Source organism: Sinohyriopsis cumingii, chromosome 8 (genome assembly GCF_028554795.1).
Source record: "Sinohyriopsis cumingii isolate HCF-2022 chromosome 8, ASM2855479v2, whole genome shotgun sequence".
Taxonomy (NCBI): Eukaryota; Metazoa; Mollusca; class Bivalvia; order Unionida; family Unionidae; genus Sinohyriopsis; species Sinohyriopsis cumingii.
This window is the reverse complement of record NC_142968.1, coordinates 47,112,119-47,128,954: the sequence shown is the minus strand read 5'-3', so window position 1 is coordinate 47,128,954 and position 16,836 is coordinate 47,112,119. Positions and strand designations below refer to the sequence as shown.

The 16,836-nt window shown below is 36.3% G+C and overlaps 1 protein-coding gene across 1 annotated transcript; it reads left to right on the top strand.

Annotated features, from left to right (window-relative positions):
• The first annotated feature begins 2,537 nt into the window (after positions 1 to 2,537).
• Positions 2,538 to 12,310, top strand: LOC149793427 (GTPase IMAP family member 4-like). Its single transcript, XM_089967410.1, has 2 exons — positions 2,538 to 2,691; positions 7,074 to 12,310. Exons 1-2 carry the CDS (start codon positions 2,619 to 2,621, stop codon positions 8,024 to 8,026), a joined length of 1,026 nt encoding a protein of 341 aa, XP_089823536.1. The 5' UTR covers positions 2,538 to 2,618; the 3' UTR covers positions 8,027 to 12,310.
• Positions 12,311 to 16,836: the final 4,526 nt, after the last annotated feature.

Here is a 16,836-nt window from a genome sequence, read left to right as displayed (position 1 = left end):
TCTTCAGTCATGCTCAAAGAAAACCTCACGGATTTGTGACAATAAATTTACACGATCCCAGAACAAGATACCGTATTGGACTTGATACACTATTTGCAACATAAAAATGTTTTTCCTTGGAAACTCATTTCCCAGAGCAGCAGAGGGGATGGACCCGACCCATGGATTTTTCAATAACGACCCCGCCACGGAAACTGTTTCAGATTTATTGAAGTAACCCAAGTTGTCAGTGCAAACTCAACGAGTTTGTCCCTGGAAACTCTTCGAGTTTTCGGGGGACATTTTTTTTTGTCCTGTATTCTGAATAGAAGGGTTTATTTCGTCGAAATAAGCCCTCTATCGAGGAATAGTTTCCTGGAGGGGTTTATTGTGCAAAAAGTTTCGGTCTGTACAGCCCCTCTGCTGCTAGTAGTCTTACCATTATCTGCCGCCGGAAAAACTTCTATTGGGAAAAATATGTCATTTCAACTGTGGTTTGCACTGACCATACAATTTGCCTTTTTGTCCAAGTAAGCATGGTATTCATTGTCATCTTCTCGTCATTGTTATTTCGACGATTTAGGTGAAGAGTTCAAATATTGTTATATCCCTCTCTGTTCATCCGTCTATCCTTCTGTCTCTCCATTAATTCATATCATCCTAAACCGCAGGGTGGAACTTGGAAGCTGTCTAGTTCGTTTGATAACCATCTCTACGAGAAGCATTATTATTTGATATATCCTATAGGCCAGGGGTGGTGGTCGGGAGGTAAAAATAGGATGTACAAATTTAATTACTGTGATATTTTCGAATATATTGACCAATTGTTTTAATATGACGACATTGTGTAAAGACACATTATATGTGTCATGTATTTTATATTATCTCTTCTGGATGGATGTCTCGGTTAGAAAATAGTAGTAGTAGTAGTGGTAGTCATAGAAGCAATAATAACAATAATAATAATATCTACCATAAGATCCGACATTTTGTAACTAAATGAAACAGTGGGTATCTATATTATAATGAAACCAAATAGACGGACTGATATATCATGTTTCGAAGACCATAACAGATAATAAACTAACACAGAACCCATCAGAATTGTAAAGACAAGACAAATATATTACCCGCGCATCAGTATTGTTCTATACATAAGAAATTATTGTGAAATACAATGATTTAGCAGCCTTTAATGACCATAATAATAATAATAATAATAATAACAAATACATAACTAAATAAATAAATAATAAAAAGTTACCCGAATTGCTGCTATTATTATTATTATTATTAGTAGTAGTAGTAGTAGCAGTTGAAACAATAACAGGTCAAATGAGCTTGCACTGTAACCCAGTCTACGGGTAGGTATGGTAACGCTGTTGTATTCATACAATGACGTCTTCCCTATCTTGATGGTGTAACCAGGGGACCCAACAAGTGCTTTGTGATGAAGAATCTGATAATCTAGGGGGTATTTAAATTTGTTTAGTGTGAAGTTCTATTTAACTGTTGCTGCCGTAAAGATTCAAAAATTGAAATTTTTAAAAGGTACACGAAAGACATCAAGTAAAATTGTCATAGAACAAGAAAGCAGTAGTGTGATACAAGCAAGAAAAGGTTGCAAATTACGTTTCTATGAAAAGTAGTTTCTTTTAAACATGCTCTTTTTTCTTTGTCATACTACTTTATTCCTATTTTGTTAAATTCATACGAGTTAAAGATTTGCTATTGTATTAATTCTACGAAAATAACAATACATCCCCACCTCAAATATTATGTTTTAATTAATTAATAACAAAGATGAAGGGTATTGTATACTGTTTCGTCTGTATATCCGTCTGAGTATGCGCGCGAAAAGAATGTTAATAGAAAAAATAACGACAGCGTAGAATTGCTCATTTCCGTTAATGAACTACGGTCCGACCCATTATTTTGTATGCATGCTTCATGCTTGTCATGTCGCACCGTTTTTTACATATATCTTTATTGTGTGCATTGATTCTGCGATTTAATTTTCCCGTTGATGAAAATAAACGATGTCACGATGCATTTATAGTCTTCATTTTGATATTGGATTTAAAACAGATTGATTTAATAATTTACAATTAATTGACTCTCATATCGGTTTATTCAACATTTCCTTCCTTCTTCCTTCTTTCATTCAGGTTGTTAGCATTCATTCATTCATTTGCACACTCATTTAACCATGATTTATTTATTAGTCTTTTTTTTTACCTTGTTCTTTGTTTGTTTATCAATATTTTTTTCTTCGTGATGTTATTTGCGGTTCGTTTCGGTATACAGAGTTGGTAGTGGCATTGTAATGCTTGCAAGCTAGCTAGCTCACCTACCAACGAAAAATCAGCAAAATAAATGAGGGCGCTTATGTTTCGTAATGTTAAGTTGTCATCATTAATCAAAATATCGGTTGTACTTTCTGTCCATATACGGCACATTTGAAGTCTTGCATTGCATTTGGCTAAATTTCAGTGGCATTACATTAAAGCTTTGTTCACATCAGACAATCCGACTTCAGCTGTGAACCTGTGTTATAATTAATGCAGTGGCGTCGACGGAAAATCAGTACATCTTGACAACACCTGTACCCTTCCTGAGCTTTCCTAAGATATGTACCCATGTCGGCCGAGGTAATGTTTTTACCCCCAAAGAACTTCCAAGTAGACTTCAATCCCATCACAAGAATCTCAGGTAAGTTCACTTAGTACGAATTCATAAAAATGCATAGAGAGCAAATCTGGATGATCATTTTCCTGTCCTTACCGACGGAGAGTTTTTCATGTTACTCTTGTTAAACATAGTTAAAACTGTCTCCTGAGACCAGTCTCCTAATTTTTCAAATTCTGTGTAAGAGGATTAAGATTTGTTAAGGATGACGTTTAAGTTGTTCATTCGGTTTCACCATACTTGTGATTTTTGATTTTTAACGTAGCTTTAACAATTTTTCAGTCATATCGCTACGATGTCTGCAATGTGGCAGTTTATAGTGATGTCTAGCACTGGGGCATCATGTCGCAGACATGTAGCATGATGTCCCACCCAGTCACATTATCCTGACACCGGGCCGACCAGTCCTAACACTAACCTCTTAATGCTGAGCGCCAAGCGAAGCAGCTGTTAGTACCATTTTTGTAAGTCTTTGGTGTGACTCGGCCAGGGATCGAACCCACGACCTCCCGCATCCGAGGCGGACGCTCTAACCACTAGGCCACCGGAGCGGTTTCACCATACTTCGCGAAGCATTTAAATGATGAATGTTAATAAACTTATATTTTTGTCCCGCTGCTAACAAAGAGGGAGGGTGGGTTTCTGATATTCAACTAGAAAGTACCAGCATTAACTGAGCCGCGAAGACAAAGTCCACTGGGCTGGGGAAGGGAGAGGAAGTTGCCAGGGCAAAGTACACAGGGTTTGGATGGGACAGGAAGCTATGAGAGCAATGTCAGCCGGACATTGCAAATAAACTATCGGATACATCACTAATTTTTCTTCGTTTTCCTATATAAAAAAATCAACTCTCTTCGGGTAAATGCGAATCTTCCAAATGAGGCAAGATCGATAGGCAACATAACAACAACAACAACAACAACAAGTTTTAATGTAGAAAAAAAATTCGTAGACTAACTGTATTATCGTTTACAGCAAGAACAGAGTAAATGAAATAATTTGTTTTGATGGTTATATGCTAAAAATAGTTTCTCGAATCCCACTCAGGGTTATAATCTGTTTAAACATTGTTTTACTTCAGAGAAAATGATGAATTTAAAATTTTTGTAAATTCAAGACATTTTAAAACAAACAAAAAGTACTCCATCTTAGCATTTCTCAGATGATGAGCCAAATCTAGCACATCAGTAAATGTTTATTGTATGAAAGCAGAGCCATATCATTGAACGTCCTTGTTTTCAATGGCCTACAGAGTCTGGACATGGACTCTCATTTTGCTATGATTCCTCGTTTTACGTCTAACGGAAATAATCTTCCACTGTCAACGCTCAACAAAGAGTGCATTACAAAGTTAGGACAGAGGGACATACCATTGATTCTTGTGATTTTGTTAAGAAAACTAATAATTTGCTTAAAATAGAAGTTATGACTAGAACATTTCTCTTCAACATCTGCCAGGATCTGATTTGATTGCCAAAGGTCCCATGAAACGCCACACTAAAATACTCCGGGAAGTTGTTGTTGTTGTTGTTATAGGGTTTAACGCCATTTTTCAGCACACGATAGGCTATATATGGCGGACAGTATTAATGGTGGTGGAAGAACCCGGGAAGACCCCGGAAAGAACCACCGACCCACGAGAAGCTACTGGCAAGCTTTCTCACATACCTACATTGGCTGAATCCGAGACTCGAACCTACGCAGACAGAGGTGAGATGGCAGTGATCCGTAACGGAGAGCGCTTTAGACCACTCGGCCACTCGGGGCCCCACTCCGGAAAGGACAGAGGCTACTGATGTAACTTGCACTGTTGCCAGACATTCAGACTATGAGAAGAAGAAAAAAAAAACGAAAGGAAGAACATGCGGACATGCTGTTTCCCCAATAATAATAATAATGATAACTAATAGACAATTAATAAAGCTAAAAGATGCATCATTAACTATCAAAATGCCATTACTCCAAGACTAGAACCTGGATTTTTTAAACGTTTTCCTATTTTGAGAAAGGTCTCGTTCTTTTGTCTCCAGAATCAAACGTCGGGACTATATCTATGGTTATTTAGTAAAATTGTGTAGCTGAAAATTCTATATTCGTTATTACTGTTAATTTTGTATTCCATCATTTGTGAATCACTGCATTCACACATAAGACCCATATAAACGTTGGCAAAGGTGTTGCCTTCTCCTAAAGCAAGACAAATTGTGACTTATTAAAAAATATTATATATCTCATAAAATGAATAAGTGATCTTACAAAAGTTTATAAAAACTCTCAGCAATGTTTGAAAGCTTTATTTTTATCTTTATAAACTTCATTAAATAAGGTATTCTATATATGCTATAAAATGTATAAGACACTTGACCATACTACTTCTAAACTCTAGAAGATTACGTATGTAATAATAAGCTATCTGATTAAGTGTATGACATATCTTAAAAGGAAAAAGAATCAATAATAAATAAATTTTACAGGATGCGTTATGTACCTTTCAAAATAACTTTTTTATTATGAGATTTCTTATACATTTATGAGATATTTGGATATGTTTTGTTTAGTAGACATTTGATTCATACGATATATGTTAAACTTAACCTGATACCTTCTCAACTTTCTATACTGAAGATACATTAAAATATATCCAAAACACTTATTAAGATATATGTTACAAATTATTCTAAGGTATTTATATTAAATTGTATCTAAGATATCCTATAATGTGTATGATCTGTGCTATAACTTGAATCATATATTTTGTAAAGAATACAAATAACTTATTATGTTTTCATGATATTTCATACAGTGTATACGACATCAAGATTGTGCAATAAGCTAATATTTATTTAAGCACAACTAGACATATCAAGGCTAAGTAAGATTTCGTCTAAACCTTATAAGATATCGCAAAATTTTTATAAGATTTATATAAGAAGAATCAAGCTATCTTACATAGCTTTTAGGATGTGTTAGACTTGTAAAACTTATTTTAAAAAATTCTTCTGAAAAACTGCAATTTTGTAAATGGAACAAAAAAACACTTTAGCTGATATTTTGAGAAAGTCTTTCCATTTGTGGGTTAGAAAGTTTTTCAACAGGTGTATATTTATTTACACTTGATATTTAAATTTCAGCGCTAATAAACATGGAATCTTGAGAAACACACTTTCCCTTTGTGATGTATATAGGTATCAATTTATAAGTATAATTCATGTATATACCTTGTATTTCTAAATAGAAATCTTTTTGGTCAGTGTGCGATACTGGGATACGCATTCTCTCTCAGTATGGTACATGCATGTACATAGGTGTCAAGTTGTGGCCTACATGTAATTTCACGTAAATATCTTATATATCTAGAAAGGAATCCAGTGGGTATGTGCATATAGCTCCCCTTGTCTAGCAAGTTTTTTTTCTCACGTGTACCTCGCGTCTCTATCTTCGTCATTGTGCTATCTTTTCGGGGTCTTGGGGTTTGGGGGTGGGGGACGAGCGGAAAGCGGAGTGGATTTGGGCGCTGCTATATAATAGCATGGCGATAGATGCTGACACTCGCAGCAATGGTTGAATTCCTGCTTTGAACGAATTACAACCCTCTTGCCTGTTTTACTACACAAAAACTACTTTTTATCTTCGTTTAATTTGACGAATGGTATTAATTGATTCTTCCTTTTTTATTTATATAATTATTGAAGAAGTCCACTTTAATACAGTTCATGACAAAATAATCCAACCCATAACTGACAAGCCAATAACCTACTGTTAATGTTTTTCATATAGTAACGAGGGAGGGGGACAAAGAATGTATTCAGTAATAATTAAATGGCATTCCACACCGAGAATACACCTGATGATAACCCATGGATTTCTCAATACGATGGATTGTGACATACTGGTAACAAATACTATTGTCGATAACATTTCGGTGATCAATGTTCTTGATGTTATCGATATTATATATGTAATAAGTGGCACCTAGGCGAGACCCGTTAATCTACGTCATAAAGAACTAGACCATGGATGGTCTAAACATTATGGGTGGTAAGGGATACTATTGTTGACAGCTCTTTTAACTGTTGCATTGAAGACATTTTAGATGGTATCTTATTGGTAATGGTATTCAAACAACCCTTGTCGTGGTAACATTTTACCTCATTACCAAACTAAAAATACGCAGGTCAATTGCATGTAATACTTCAAATCCCCTGATGTACTCTCTATTTTTCTCGCCAGTTAATTCATCTTTCTTGTATTATACATTATGAATCGAAACCTTGTTCAAATAAGGTAAAACTCAACAAGATCAAAACAAAATATAAAATGTAGTTATCCAGTCAGTTTAATTAATTGACAAAACATACTTAAATTAAGGTAATGTTTTAACCCTTTGTCTTCACGTTTTCTTTCAGTCCATCAGATTGAAATAGAGAGAAGGATTATCTTATTTGGACGTTCTGCAGCAGGAAAGAGCGCAACTGCCAATACAATTTTTGGCCGCCACACTTTTTTGGAGTCGAAATGGGGACGCTTTCAGACGACCCAGTGTCAACGTGGGATAGTCAGTCGCTTCGGAATGCGTCTGGAAATCCTGGATACCCCAGGATTCCTTCTGGATTCGGATATAGCCGAACCAAAGACAAGGCGTGAGTTCGCAAAATGCATCGGAGTATCCTCACCTGGACCTCATGTCTTTGCATTCGTATTCCCTGTAGCACATCTGCATAAGTGTGACTTAGAAATCTTTCAGAAATTTGTGAGCGTTTTTGGAGAGGACGTGCTCAATTACACAATACTTATTTTCACAAAAACAGATGATTTGGACCATTTTTCATTAACAAAACAGTCTTTCATCATGTCTGCTCCCGCCGAATGGAAATCTATAATGAAATCTTGCAATTATCGATGCACATGGTTTCAGAATCGAGCAAATCCTCTCGAAAAGGAATTGATGGTTCGTAATTTCGTCGATATGATGGAGATAACGATTAACAAAAACATGGGACGCCATTTTACCAACGACTTGTACTGGGAAGCAGAGAAGGCGTTGGTTATGCGAAATCTGGCCAATGTAGATCACGATAAACGGGTGGAGAAATTGACTCTGCGTTTGAGAATTAACCTTGACGCTTCACCGTTGACGAGGTTTGGAGAACTCAGGAAGAGCACGGCAACCAGACGCGAGCGCATGCGCCGCGAGATCGAGAGCGACAATGTTCAGGTGATAGACAGAATTTGGAATGCTATCAAAACGTTTCATTGTCTAAAGATTCTGAAGCGACCCAAACTTCCACATATTCCGAAGCAAACCCTTCCTAAAATCTACCGACGCACGTTGAAGCCTACGAAGGTGTATCGACTCTAAGAAGGCGGGACAAAGAAAAATGATTAAATGTCACAAACGAACCTAATAAATCACATACCATTATCTCCTCTGGTTAAATGCACACGAGATGCAATTTAAATTACGGGAGTTGGTGTCATTGTAGTAATGTAATATGGTCGCGATGAAATAATCAGGGCTCGATTAACCCATAAGCTTAACCTAAGGCCTAATTTTTTTTTAGATCCTCATTTAACCCATATATTCATTGTTGTAGTAACAGCTGATCGACTGTCTCTCCTATTAGCTGTATGCCCCGGATCACCTTAATCCGGTCTTGGAAATATTGTGAAAGCTTTGTCTTAAAATAACTCTCCCTTCATCCTCCCTTCTCTATTCAACTTCAACCCTGAGAAGAAATAAAACAGGCTTGCCACTTTGATTGTAGTTTTGTCACACTGGCAAAATAAATATAACACTGGATGCCAACACAACGTAGGATTCGACAATGTAAAAATTATTGAACGTGTTAAGTTAGAATTGTTTCTTTTTTTCCTACAAATTGTAGAAAATAAATTAACTTACGAAGATGTTTACATCCAATTAGGTATAAACCAAATCGAGGTTATTATCATAACGGCAGTCATTATTATGATGTCAGAACGGATGTTAGGTGCGATCAGTGAACTGTGATATAAATATTGTATATGTTTGTATGTATGTACGTATGTACATCTAATAGTATCACTGTGATACTGAATGTATGTATGTATGTATGTATGTATGTATGACTGCATTCATGTATGTATGTATGTATCAATGCGTACATGTATGTATGTATGTACGCACGCACACACGTGCGTACGTACGTACGTACGTATGTATGTATGTATGCATGCATGTACGTATTAATGCATGCATGTATGTATTTACGACGTATGTATCAATGCGTGCATGTATGTATGTACGCACGCAAGCACACATGTGCGTACGTACGTACGTACGTATGTATGTATGTATGTATGTATGTATGTATGTGTGTATGTATGTGCACCATTGATAACTGTGTTATTCATGATTATACATCAAATCCGTAAGGTTTTTATTGCTATGCGTGTGCTGAACCATGTAGTTAAAGTATAGCAGTGATATAAATGTTATTACCCGTAGAGTGATAACTGAATTAGTTGTTAATAAACATATTACTGTGATATAAATTGTGATAATTCTAAGAGTGAATTGACTGAAAATGGTCTATGTGGTAGATCAATGCAAACTAAACATTAAGTATGATACACATGTATAGATGAAGATCCATAGACTGGTGATTCTTTTGATTGATTGATTGATTGATTGGATTTTGTCAAAGACACATATTTATAACCAAAATCATAACGTCATATTTTGTCTTTGTTACGTTCATTACGTCGTAAGACTGATACGACCTGTATGATAAGGTGGGTTCGTAAATGATTACTCTGAATGGTCGACACTTCAGCCAGGTGTAAAGACTACTAATTAGCTAATTGGGTGCTTGTCAGGATTTAATTTTAGTTCTGGATGACATCAGACTATTTCCAGATTTTTAGCTAACAACATGTCCTGATTAGCTGTGGTGTTAATTGTGTTCATTTTAATTTAAACAATGATAAAAAGAACTTTTTCCAGGTTTTAAATAAGGACAAAAAAATAAATGCTTTTTGAAATTGAAGAAGGACTATTTCGGCACCGGACACACGTTTTCAGTGTATTTCAAATTACTATGGTTTCCATTTTGTTTGAAGTTTCACAGGATATGTAAAGTAGATGACATATACGTACATGAAGTGCGTTGTAAGTCCAGAAGTTCAAATTCGCTTTCTGTATTGGTTCGAGTCTCAGGCTCGGCTAACGTGGGTACGTGAGAAAGCCTGCCAGTAGCTTCTTGTGGGTCTGTGGTTCTTCACGGGGTTTTCCAGGGTTCTTCCTCCACCAATTATACTGGCCGACATGTATAGCCTATCTTGTGCTGAAAAATGGCGTTAAACCCTACAACAACAACACCAACACCAACAACTTTCTGTATTCTATCTGCAAAATGTTATAGAGTAGCAGATTCGAATGGCTTGTTTCTTTTATCGTCTGTGTAATTTTACATGTGGACAAGCAAAATACCATTTGTTGTTCTTCTTGTTGAATATTGGAACTATATGTAGATGTTTGTTGTGGATATTCTGACTCGAGGTTTTTATATCGATATAGATATTGGGAAATGAATTGTTTTAGTAAGAAGCTGCGATCGGATATGAGTAACTTTTAAATCAAGATTTAAACTTTCCGATGTAAACCCTGTGCACACGTCATTTATGATGCGTTTTCATTTCACACAAGAAAAAACTGTAAACGTGGTCATAGGTACTACACAACCCAGGAGCAGTTTATGCTCAGTATAGTTTGTACTATATACAGTGTATCCTGGTTTATTTTTCATTTCTTTTTTTTTTTGTTTGTTTTTGTGTTGTTTTTGTTTTGGTGGGTGTGGGTGTTGGACGATGAATGGACGTTTCTTCGACTTCATTGCTTAGGATAATATTCCTTTTGTCGTCCCAAAAATGAAGTAGCAAATGTCTTTTTAATATAAATTATAAAAGAAACTAAAATACTTCGTTTTGATAGTAAATAAATCAGTTCTGAATTAGACGTTCTGGTGATCTGGTGAACAGGAAACACGGCATATATAGGAGAAAGGAAAGAGGGAACATGGGGACAGCAAAGAAGGACTAAGAGAGAATGGACTGATAAACAGCTCCACATCGGTATTGATAATGACTGAACCTTCAGGTACTATCTGTCCAGGTGTGGGGCTGATTTATCGGCTTAACATGACAAAAGATAAGAAGAGGGGAGGGTCAAAGGCGCATGTCTATGGTCAAATGAAGAGTGTGTTCCTCTGCACATCTTTGTTATTTAATCTTGACACTGCTAGTGGATGTGACGAACACGTTGTCTGATAAATGAATGAACTAGTGTGGACTTTGAATTTATCATATGTACCCAAACGATCATAGCTTACGGATATAAACGAGCATTTGCTAAATGTTTGGTAATCTATATGCTATTTTGATCTTTATCTGATTTTCGGAAATCTGAATTTGGACTTCTTTCTTTGCGGCAGGGGCATGTGTGCTTCAGAAACAAGAAACTGTAGTAACCGATCGCGACAAACATTGGCTGTACCTGTGATGGCTGTATACTTCTTTACTGGGAACCCTTACAAACGACACGTCGCAAAGATCATATACCATACATTATCATCCGTTTATCTCAACGTCTGAGGAACAAATCAGTCAACCAAATCAACAAGGGCCATCTATAGCCTATCTTTTGTATTGTTTCAATAATTATGTTGATCGTTCTTAAAAAGCTTTTGAGGGCATAGTGTACCCATAGTAACAGGATGATGTATTTACCTTCTTGGTGCGTACATTTGTCTGTCTAAAACAGTAAGATAACATAGAGCTTTAACGCTATTCATTTTTGTAAATAAGATTAGGTCTCTTAATGACTTAAACGAAGGATCAGTTATTGGGTCTCATTTAAGTAGAATTTTTAACTTGAGCTCATGACCAGCTAAACATTGCTTTCCTTCATGCAAATTGTTATAAAGTCGGATTTCCATGCAGTTTCTTGGTGTTGTGGTTTAATATGATGCGTGTTTGATCGTATACACTGAATGTACACACTGATCGTAAACACTGATCGTATACACTGATCATATACACTGATCATATACACTGATCATTTATAGATGGGTTTCTCACAATACTCTTATTATCTTTACAAATTTCATTCTAATTTAAATACATGTCCACGTGGAAATAATAATAATAATAATAATAATAATAATAATATCTGGTATTTTTTTACCAAGTCAAACAGTGCGTATATATAATATAGTGGACCCAAATACACCTATAGTGTTTTGATGACCATACGATATAGTCCACTAAAACCAAATACCTCAACATTATTTCTAGTGACGACACGACAATTAAACCCCCTCAGAAGTGTTATATACATAATTGGCTGTCTTAAATGGAATACACATTATTTTGGCACAATGTATTGTCTGATATTGATTTTACAGATATTGTCATCTCTTGGATCATGTTTTGTTCCAATACAAAGGCATATATTTCTTTAAATGAATTATCTGTGCTTGTGTTACAATTATTGCCAACTGAACCTTGGTTCACGCATTGGGTGTATTCCCTAGTACCAGTTCTTTTCTAACTTTATTATGAACGTTCTCATTGTTAACACATAATAAATGTATTTGTCAGTTAAGTATTTTGATGACTTCCCATTTATTCAATACCTAACATAATATACAAGTAGGCCTATTTAGTTACCACTATATGCAGGGATCACACATTTTGTTTTATGATTCTATTCACAATTACTTCATTCTTCCATTACTAATTCAGTCACAAAATATGAGAGCCCTTCTAATCTAATCTGTTATTTGAAGAGCAACAAATACCATTTAAAGTTATACTTGTGGCAAAGAAAATTTGGCATGTTTAAAATTTAGATATGAAGAACTTAAGAAGAAAAAAGTGCGAATTACACGGTATTTCAACCGAATACCAGCCGTTTTACATACGGTGGAAGTTATTGTTACACAGCATTACAATTGAATAACAGTGTTTTACATACTGTATGCGTTATATTTACATAGTATTACAAACTGAATATCAGCCGTTTATACATAAGTCTTAAGTTATTGCTACACGGTATTACAACTGAATGCCACTTGCTTGTAGGTTATTTACACAGTGTTACAGCTGAATACCATAGGTTTTACATACGGTGTAAGTTTTTGCTACATGTTGTTGTTGTTGTTGTAGGTTTTAACGCAATTTTTCAGCACAAGATAGGCTATACATGGCGACCAGTATAATTGGTGGAGGAAGAACCATGGAAAACCCCGGGAAGAACCACCAACCCACGAGAAGCTACTGGCAGGCTTTCTCACGTACCAACGTTAGCCAAGGCTGAGACTCGAACTCACGCAGAGGTGAGATGTCAGTGATCCGTAACGGCGAGCGCTTTAGACCACTCGGCCACTCGGGGCTACATGTTAATACAACCGATAAACAGCTGTTTTACATGCGGTGTAAGTTTTTGCTATATATTAATACAACTGAATACCAGCTGTTTTACATACTGTGTATGTTTTTGCTACATGTTAATACAATCGATAACCAGCTGTTTTAAACGCGGTGTAAGTTTTTGATACATGTTAATACAACTGAATACCAGCTGTTCTACATATAGCGTAGGTTCTTGCTAAACCATATTACATGCAGACGCAGTTGACTCTTATTGGCTTGAAAACGATTGAAAATACTAATAATAATAACGAGGACTTTGTATAGCGCCTAATCTTTAGAAGCTCTAAGCGCTTTACAACATTAGACAACACATATAAGATAAAAACATATAATGATATGATTACAAAAACAAACACCATGACCTCAGAAAACATTAAAAGACATGCTGAGAATATTTAAGGTAGGAAACATTATTAGGTCTTTAAGTTTGTTCTTGCAGTAGAAATAAATGAGTTTTGAGACCACTCTTGAATGTTATCACTGTCTTTGTGTCTAAGTTCATTTGGCAATTCCTTCCACGTTGCTGGGCCCTGGCATGCAAAAGAACGTTGTCCATATGACTTTGTTTTCATAGTGGGAATAATGAGTATACGATTGTCAGAAGAGGAGCGTAAGTATCCTGCTGGTGTGTACACATGGGTGAGGTCTGATAGGTATGTTGGACTAGAGTCTGACAGTGAAACGTAGTACAGAGAACAACTTTTGTGTTTGATTCTTAATCGAATGGATAGTTAGTGTAGGGTACAGAGCAGCGGGGAGGTGTGCTCAGATCGTGGTACTCTAAGCATGATCCGAGCAGCTGTGTTTTGAACTTTTTGAAGTTTCTGGAGCAGATATTGAGATGAACCAGACATAATGGAGTTACAATAGTCCAGACTTGAAAGTACTAATGAACACAAGTGTTTCAGTGGCATCAACTGAAAGATATTTGCGATTGGAGTTGATGCGTCTCAGCTCAAGATATGCAGCCTTGCATATGTTCATGACATGTTGGTGCAATGTGAGAGTACTGTCCAGAGTAACACATAGGTTTCGTACTGATTGTGTGAATTTAATGTTGGTGTTGTTTTATTTATTGTTTGAGGTAAAGGATGTGAATGAGAAAGTCTTTGTATTGTGATCAGAATGGCCTCAGTTTTATCATCATTCATCTGCAGCTTGTTACATGTCATCCGTGATTTCACATCAGAAATGCACCTCTCTACACCTTGGATGGCAGCATCAACTTCAGTTGGGTGGCTAGATTTGTATATTTGGGTGTCATCAGCGTACAATTGGTGAGACAATGGATGATGATTTATGACACTTGAGAGCGGCTGAGTGTATATAACGAAGAGAACAGGTCCAAGAACATACCCCTGTAGAACACCACAACATAGATCAACTGGGCTGGAGTGTATTCCATTTGCAGATAAAATTTGTGTCCTGTTGACCAAGTAGGACTTGAACCACAGTAAGGCTGTATCATGAATGACAAATACATGCTGGAGACGGTGAAGTAATATATCATGGTCTATTGTGTCAAATGCTGCAAACAAATCAAGGAGGGTGAGGACTGTAATCTTTCCGCTATCCAACGCAGAGAGAATGTCATTAACTACTTTTAGAAGAGTAGTTTCAGTACTTTGGGAAGGGCGATATGCAGATTGTACATTGCTAAAAAGACTGTTCGAATTTAGATGAGATACAATCTGGGATAGAACAACCTTTTCTAAGATTTTTTATATGGATGGGAGATTAGAAACTGGGCGGTAGTTCTTTAAATCGTTATGGTCTAGTGTTGGTTTCTTCAGCAGAGGCTTTACAATGGCAGTTTGGGAAAATGATGGGAATTCCCCAGATGAGAGAGACGTATTAATAACACCAGTTAGTGAAGGCAATACTGGATCTAAGCACTCAAACAGCAGTGATGTTGTATTTAGCCATGCTTCTGTCAGGAAAGAGACGTAAATATTCTGGTCGTTGATAACATTAACTATTTCTGTGCGCTTTTCCGGTGGTCCTACTGACTGGGCATCGAATAATGCAATACGGATAGGCATCTCTTGGATATTTGACACAAAGGTTGACGAATTAATAGGGATTTGAATTAGGTTATCTAAATTAACGGTCGAATTTGTTTTAAATTGTTGACCCGAAATAAGGGAGATAACTAGAATTCTTCTTCCTGTTCTACAATGGCCAGCTTAGAAAACTCGTTTTTTTTCCTTCTTCCGCTTCTGTTTACATTTAGGTAATGACGAATGTAGTCCCAGTTCGTTTAGTCTAGAGTACAATATAGTGTGGAGAGCCAAGGAGTGATCATTTAAAGCAATTAACGAGGGTCCATCATAGCATAAACGAATTGACTGGCGAGTATCACGTGATGGCGGTTTGTTTAAAAACAGTGGAGCAAGACAGCTAAGAAAAAGTCTAATTGTTCTCATTTCCAAAACAAGATGAAGAAACACATACGAATGTAACAGCCAATAAATGATGAACACAATAACGTAAATGAAGAGATGCAACAAGCACAAATATCATGAAAACGGCACTAAAAAACGGAACAGCTGCTTCAAGCCGGTTAAGCGATAGCGGCCATCTTGTTTCATAATAACTCTACAATGTCAAACAATGTTGCATAGTACCAATGACTTTAACAATGACCGGGACAACCAGCTAGCTAATATCTGATGTGACTGATTGCATATTTTTGTTTTAATAAGATGTTTTCTTGAAGACAAACTATGAAGTTCCCAAATACTCTTCATGAAACTGGCCAATTAGTTGGACTGAGAAATATCCTCCCAACACCAACTTCCCATAATCAACAAATACTTATAAAATCTAACAAAGCTATAAACGGATACGTAAATGCAGATATCATATACTGTGCATGTAGATTTTTACAAAATGTACACTCCTTGTCATAGCTGGGATCATCAGGGGAGAGAATCTGGTGAAGACCTTATCTTTAAAGTTTCCGCCCTTTGGAAAATTGTGAAACTGGAACAGACTATCATACGGAATAAGCTATTCAGGGGTTACTTGTCAATATTATGAGTGCGTACAATTATTCATAGAGGTTATAAAGTCTGAAACACTAGTGCTACAAAAATAATCCGAGTTAAATCAAACAGATGATCAAAGTAAAATACAAGCTATGAATATAATCATCTTTATGATTTTGGAATATAGGCTTAATTAAAAATATGATACAAAGAAACGAGAAGGTGTTTAAGCTCACCACTTTAAATTGTACTGTACTAAAAGAAGCACACAAGAAAATGCACTCTGGCGAGAATATGGTTTATACATCCCAGTTCATAGTCACTGCCCCACTTGTAAAGATGTGTGCGTAAGTGTGATTTGGAATTTTAACTTAGTTTTAGCAATTTTTCAGTCATATCGCTATGATGTATGCAGTGTGGCAGTTTATAGTAATGAATAGCACTGGAGCATAATGTCGCAGACATGCAGCATGATGTTCCACCTAGTCACTTTATCCTGACGCCAGACCGACCAGTCCTAACACTAGCCTCTTAAAGCTGATCTCCAAGCGAGGTAGCTGTTAGTACAAGTTTTATAAGTCTTTGTTATGACTCGGTCGGTGTTCGAACCCGCGATCTCAAGCATTCGAGGCGGACGCTCTAACCACTAGGTCATCGGAGTAGTGTTCTAAAGATGTAATATACATATTTAAATATCCACAAAACA